Raw genomic sequence first — 6,895 nt, forward strand, 5'->3', positions numbered from 1 at the left:
GTCCATCGTCCTGCGTCCATTGTCCATTGTCCCGCGTCCATTGTCCATTGTCCCGCGTCCATCATCCATCGCCCCGCGTCCATCGTCCCGCGTCCATCTTCCCACGTCCATCGTCCCGTGTCCATCGCCCCGCGTCCATCGCCCCGCGTCCATCGTCCCGCGTCCATCATCCATCGCCCCGCGTCCATCGTCCCGCGTCCATCGTACACCGTCCATCATCCCGCGTCCATCGTACATGGACGGACGTCCATCGACGGACGTCTCCTTTCAGCTCTGAAAGGAGACGTCCGTCATCACTTCCTGAAGGCTGATATCTGTCAAACAGAGAACTTGAATACGCAGCAGATCTAATCTGGTCAAAGCAGCAGAGGAAGCAGGGGCGTGTCCCCCCTCCCCCCCGCTGTTGAAAAGCAGCTGCTGGTCGTCCGAGGCCCCACTCCGTCGTTTACTCCAGAGCAGACATGACAGCAGTGGGAAAACTGGTGCTGGTACTGGGCTTGCTGGTAAGCGCCCAGTGTGAGGTGAGGGCAAGGGACCCTGAGGTGGAGGAGGAGGAAGAGGAGGAGGGAGCAGGCACAGGAGGAGGAAGAGGAGCCACCCCCCCCTCCTCCCACACGACAGAGGCCCCCACACAGGGAGAGAGAGCACGGAGCGGGTGAGTTCTCACAAGAACGTCAGGCATTGGACAGTCAGGACCAGAACCGCTTCAGTCAGGTCCAATGAAATGCTGAGATCAGACCTAAATGGTGCAGATGGTTCTATTACTTGGGCGGTGTGTGTGTGTGGGGGGGGGGGGGGGTCTTGGGTGGAACCACCAGATGCATGCTGGCAGTTCAAACACGTTCAGTAGTGGACTCGGGTCTGACTGGGCTTTTGTTGAGGAATCTCTTCCTCATTATTTAACGTTTTTCTCAACCGGTCTAGGGATTGACCGTTTTTTTTGTGGTTCTGTGTGGGTTCCATTCCATTATTTTTTATGGTTCTTTCTGCTGTTTCTCTCTTTGTTACGCAGCAATGAGTAAATGAACACTACCGGTCCAGCGGGTCACACATCACCGGATGTTAGACCAGGGCCACGTTCTAGAGGCCTCTTAAGCTACATCCACACTCTGAGATGTTGGGGCAGAACCAGAACCTGGTGATGACAAAGTTCTGAGCTGGCTTGGGTTCATTGTTCACAGACATTCAGCTGGTTCGGTCCATCATGAGACATGACACTAAACAAACGCTTGATGTTTGTGTTGGCGCAGGGAGGACGAGAGCTGCTTCCTCCTGTGCCTCATCCTTCAGGCTCTGTTCAGTTCGGTTTTGTCCAATTATAAACCCGATCCAAACCGACATTTGGTCTGAACCGCTGGCTGTCAGGGAAACGCTCCTTCCTCTACTTAGTGATTGACTGCTGTTCCACTCATCTGGGACCCAGCAGCACGCATCTCATGTCAGAACCAAACTGCTCTAAATTCCAGCTCCAGCACAGGAGCCCAGCGGTTGCCAGGTACCAGGTGGTTCTGAAAAGATTAGAACGGGCAGAGCTCAGAAGGACCTGAACCTGCTGAGGAGTGGCTGCAGATTAGGCGCGTGACATCGGCTCGGGGGGAAATGGTTCCTTCCTCCACAGGAAGCCCGGTCCGGAACTGGCACCAGCGGCAGATCAGGAAAAACAGTTATTGGGCTTCTTTCGAGTGAGGCTGTTGGTCAGTGACACAGCGTCTGAGCCCAAACAGAACCAGGTGTGTGTGTGTGTGTGTGTGTGTGTGTGTGTGTGTGTGTGTGTGTGTCCAGGCACCAGTCGTCTACTCGGCCTCTCTACACCCAGAAGATCCTCACGGTTCTGCGCTGGTCCTGCTGCAAAGGACACGAAGGGGCTGACCGAGACGATGCAGGTGGCAACCATTGTTGGTCTGGGTCTGGGTGGGTCTGGACCCATGTGTTTGTCAGACGGACCGGTTCTGCTCGTAGGTAGTAACCTGCCTGTTTGTTGCTGTCTCTCTCAGATCCTGATGCTCAGCTGGAGTTGGAAGGCTCAGACGTAAGCGGAGGATCTGATCCAGAGAAACAAGGGCTGCGCGCTCCAGGTAAGACCCGGTCCGGCCCGTCCCGTGGAAGAGGGTAGGGGTCAAAAGGTCAAAGGTCACAGCAGCCCGCTGAGCTTAAAATAATGACACCATGACAAGCTGAGCATGCAGGGTGTGTTTGTTTCTCCTCAGCATAGACGGGTGGGGTTTGGACTCACCCACAAGTAGGAGTGTAATAAAGTGAACAACTCTGAGAATCAAAACAAACTATGTTTTTGGAAAAAGCCTGACCAAAATAGACCTTTGACTTTTAGAGGCTCGAGTTAAGAGAGGAAGAAAAACAAAGGCTGGTCTGCACATGCTCACTCGCACCACGCCTTCGATTGAACCCACTTCCCGCTGTGAAGTCAGGTTTTCTGAACAACAAGCAGACGCTGGTTTGTTTCACATGTTTTTTTGTCAGTGAATCCATCCAAAGGAACGGTTCATCCCCAGAGGAGCGAGAACATCTGAGACCTTCGCTGTCCAAACTCAACCACCAGATGTTCTCATGTCAGACGTTCTGGTTCTGACCTTGTCTGACTAAACTTTCTGGGAGTTGTGTCCCTTTGTTCATCCTGAATGTGAATGATTCTGACTGTGTTCAGACTGAGAGTCGGTTGCTCCACAGCTGATGCTTCTGGGTGACTGATTTCTGATCCGACAGCGGCACTGCCTCAAGTTAAACAAGAAAGTCGGAGCATTTCAGATCCATCATCTCAGTCATCAGAGCCATCAGCACCAGACCGATCCTCCAGTGACTGAGCTGCTGTCAGAACCGTTCACACATCCTCTGCCTGTGTTCCAGATGTTCACGTGGGGCCGGACCGCAAACAGAACGACCAGCACTGGACCAAGCACGGCGGTGAGTTCGGGCACACGAGTCCTCCTCAGACTTCCTCCAAAGGAAATCCTCCCTTTCTTCTGCGCATTTTAACATGACATCACACACTTCCTCTGTCTGCATGTCACATCTGACCCTGGACCCCATTACGTTTTACTGAGGTTCATATTTTATACATTGTAGAAGCTGAACAGGGCAAAATGTCTTTGTTTCGCCTCCTTAGGGTAAAAAAAATAAATCACACTGAGGTCAGATTGGTGTGTTTGATTTCCACCCCCAGGCGTGGAGGTGAGCTCGCAGGAAACATTCCCTCACCTCAAACCCCACGAATAAACTAAAAGTTAGTCTGAGCAAAGTAAAGTGAAAACCGTCTTTGCCTCTAATAAAAGCATCACTTTTAAAAATGCTGCAAAAACATTTTACATTTCAATCCCAATATGTTCTTTCATGTCATGTGACTCTTATGTCACCTCCCTCCAAACTGCTGAGAGCGCCAACAGGTCTGAAGTCCACGGCCGGGTATCAGATCAGAGGCTTGGCGCCGCTCATGTTCACCGCTAGACATAGAAGCGCAAGAACCGAAACTAGCCTCAAGAGCTAGAACTAGAACCTAAACTGGTCTTGTGCTGTGTGAACGTGGTTTGGTCTCATCAACCGGATCGATGCCTCGGATGCCAAGTCAGGATTATTTCTATGCATCAAAGCTAATCTGTAATGATGAGGTCAATGTGCTCTCGTACCCAGAAGCCACTGCTGCCCTCCCTGTTCCCCACATGATGGCCCTGGTCATGTCCCAGCTGCAGCCAGTCCTGGAGGCCTTCAACCGCTCACTGGACCACCTGAGTCGGCAGGTGAAGGCCCTGGCCGGAGATGTGGCCGAGCTGAAGAGCAGCTGGGAGGAACCAGACCTGCAGCCGGGGCCCCCGGACCAAGCAGCCGAGCAGCACCAGACCAGACTGGAGGAAGTGGTTAGGCAGATCACAGACATCCGGAAACAAATGGAGAATCAGCAGACAGACATGGAGAACAGGCTGAACTCCCAGCATGCAACGCTGCATCACAATGTCACTAGCCTCAAGATGGACACGGACCTGAAGCTGGAACGGCACCAGAAGGACGTGCAGGTCAGAATAAAGGTTTCACACGCTTCACTACTTAAAGACAAAAAGCATCTGACCTATGAGCCTGATCTTAGGTCAGCCTGCAGGCCATGAATGCAACACTGTATGAGCTGAAGCTGGACCAGGACCAGGACCAGGACCAGGACCAGGACCAAAGCAGTGAGGAGCCCCCTCCCCAGCAGCAGCTCTCAGACAGCGCTGCGCTGTGGGAGGCCATCGAACGCCTGGACAATGCAGTGGTTAACAACACGGGGAAGGTGCGTATGAAAGCTTAGGATCTAGAAGCTCTGGAGGTTCCAAACAGGGACCCAGTGCTTATAGGAACCCATGAAGAATGAACCATCCGCAGCATTGAAGCACCTCCACCTTCTGGCTCTGTGCAGGTGAGCGGCCTGATGGAGGACGTGGACGTGGCCTCAGGAGACGTCCAGCGCCTGCAGCGAGACCTGAAGGAGCTGCGGGAGCAGATGGAGCAGACGGGCCGGAACACCCAGATCCAGTACATGATGACGGGGCTGCAGGTGGAGGACGCCAAGGTGGCGGTGCTGCAGCGGGTCGGCGAGCTGGCGGCCAACCTCACCCTGCAGGACAAGCGGCTGCAGGAGATGGACATGGACGTGGACGATCTGTACATCGCCCTGTACAACAGCAGCTCCATCAGAGACACCAACGCGCTGAAGGCTGCGCTGGCCCGGCTGGAGAAGGCCCTGGCCAACGTGGCGGCGCTGGCCCACGACAACCGACTGGCCCTGGAAGAAAGCAGCAAAGAAGACGTGGAGCAGTGGAGCGTCCCGGCGGTGGAGGCGCTGCAGCACGGACTCCAGCAGGTACTGAGGTCCAGTCCATTCCTGACCCTGTCAAAGCATAGGGCGGCACAGGCTTGGGGTACATAAGCGCGCTTTTCTTCTGCAGGTAAAAGACTGTCTGGCCTCGGAGCAGAGCCGGACCAGATCTCTAAACCACAGCCTGGCCCAGCTCAGCGGCTCCGTGACCGCGGGTCTGGCCGAGGTCTCGGGCCTGAAGGACGCAAACAGGGAGCTGTGGGAGAAAATGCAACATCTGTCCACCTGGTTCAAAGCTCTGCTGACGGACGCCAGCAGACACAGCGAAGTACTGGACATACTGCTGGGCGAGGAGGTGCTGGAGTTCATGCAGTGGCCCAGACAGGACCAGAGGGCCCGGTCCATCCCGGCCCTAATGCAGCAGCTGGCAGAACACAAGCTCAAGATCACATCTCTGCTGGCCAACAAAACAGGTCTGATCTGAGCGGGAGGTGGTTTGTGACATGTGTGTTGGCTGAGGTCCAAATGGATCAAAGCATCCCACATCCATAATAGATCCTCCTCTAGCTTTATTTACCACAGTATTCAGCAGTAAAGTGGTGTAGGAGAATCAGTAGCTCCTAAAGCTCATCAGCACCATCTAGTGGCTGCAATGAGCAACACAGGTTTCCATTACGTCTGTCGGAGCAGCAGCAGCTCTCATCGCTTCTCCTCTCTGTTCCAGGAGGCAGAGAGGAGCGGCCTTCCGCAGACCAGCCCTCCTCCTCCCACCCCCTGCTCCCCGGTTGGGCCAGGGAGCGCCAGCTCCTCCTCCACCAGGACCAGGGAGGAGCCGGCCGGGAGCTGCAGAACCTGGAGAAAATGGTGGAGAAGATGTGGGAGCGTCTGAATCAAGAGGAGAAACCCTGTCGGTGCACAAACACCTCCACAGTGGCGCCGCCTGCTGGCGTGGACGCCGCACTGCAGGCAGAGGTGCTGTGGCTGAAGAGAGGCCTCGAGCATCATCTGAGCACGTTCAAGAATGTGTTCAGCAACGCAGACGTGCTGGCCCGGTCCAACAACACGCTGGAGCTGGACAAGCTGTGGGAGCTGGTGAAGAGCAAAGACAAGAGGAGAAGAGGAGGAAACAGGAGCAGGAGGGATTCAGGTGAGAATCAACGATGACTCAGAACCACCACTGCAGACGCACGCGTTGTGACCCACAGCCAAAACTTGACCATAGACACAGTTCAGACCTTTGCAACAACACTGATGCAGAGCAGAAACCAGATTCTTGTCTTTCCAGATGTTCCTCCTGCTGAACTCGCAGACCCTCTGGTGCAGTTTGTGGCTGTTCCTCCTCAGAGCACCTCCCACAGCGGCTTCTCCTTCAAACTGAAGGCGAAGCCGTCTCTGAACCAGGGCCGGTTCCACCCGGAGACCGGCTCCTTCACGGCTCCTGTGGACGGGCTCTACCTATTCATCCTCACCTTGGACCTGAAGCCAGGTCCTACCCAAGTGGTTCTGAGGAGGCGCTCGGGGGGATCCCCAGTGTCTCTGTACCACACAGAGGTGGAGGAGGCGGGGCCACGTACAGGTGTGGGCCTCCTGCTGCTGCAGGCAGGGGAGGAGGTGAGGCTGGACCTGAGGAGAGGACTATGGCTGGAGAACCAGGACAATGTTTTCACAGGGCTGCTGCTCCACCGGACCACCTGAGGGCGGTGTCACTCTGGGTGGAACATTGACTGAGCAGGTTCTGGGACCAAAAGAAGTTCAGACTTATTGGAACAAGGAGGGAGAGTCCAGCGGTCCAGAACCAGTGGATGACCACAGGATGGTTGTACAGGTCTAGATGCTCCTCTGCTAAGCTAGGCTAACTACACACAGGTTCCAAACAGTTCTGCTACATGTTTTACATATGCATATGCTAAAGAACACGTTTGTACAGTGCCTTCCATAACCATCTGTTTCAGTCAAGTAAGAGCGAGGAAAACAGTCGCCAGCCTGAAACTAATAAACATATTTTATCTGCAGAAGTGGTTTAATGAAGCCCGGGTCCGAGCAGAACCCGGCCGCGCGCACGGAGCAACACCCCTCCCCCAGCTGTGCTCCCAC

The 6,895-nt window shown here is 54.7% G+C and overlaps 1 protein-coding gene across 2 annotated transcripts; it reads left to right on the forward strand.

Moving 5' to 3' along the window:
• The first annotated feature begins 313 nt into the window (after positions 1-313).
• Positions 314-6,816, forward strand: mmrn2a (multimerin 2a). Of its 2 annotated transcripts, none has more exons than XM_029127369.3 (10): positions 314-655; positions 1,783-1,883; positions 1,995-2,075; positions 2,863-2,919; positions 3,643-4,022; positions 4,094-4,276; positions 4,403-4,846; positions 4,932-5,274; positions 5,526-5,948; positions 6,087-6,816. In XM_029127369.3, exons 1-10 carry the CDS (start codon positions 462-464, stop codon positions 6,494-6,496), a joined length of 2,616 nt encoding a protein of 871 aa, XP_028983202.1. In that variant the 5' UTR covers positions 314-461; the 3' UTR covers positions 6,497-6,816. The 2 variants fall into 2 exon arrangements, with proteins under 2 accessions (XP_028983202.1, XP_028983203.1); XM_029127370.3 differs by having other exon boundaries at positions 4,106-4,276.
• The last annotated feature ends 79 nt before the right edge of the window (positions 6,817-6,895 follow it).

The sequence above is a fragment of the Betta splendens genome, chromosome 15 (genome assembly GCF_900634795.4).
Source record: "Betta splendens chromosome 15, fBetSpl5.4, whole genome shotgun sequence".
In the NCBI taxonomy this organism is placed as follows: domain Eukaryota; kingdom Metazoa; phylum Chordata; class Actinopteri; order Anabantiformes; family Osphronemidae; genus Betta; species Betta splendens.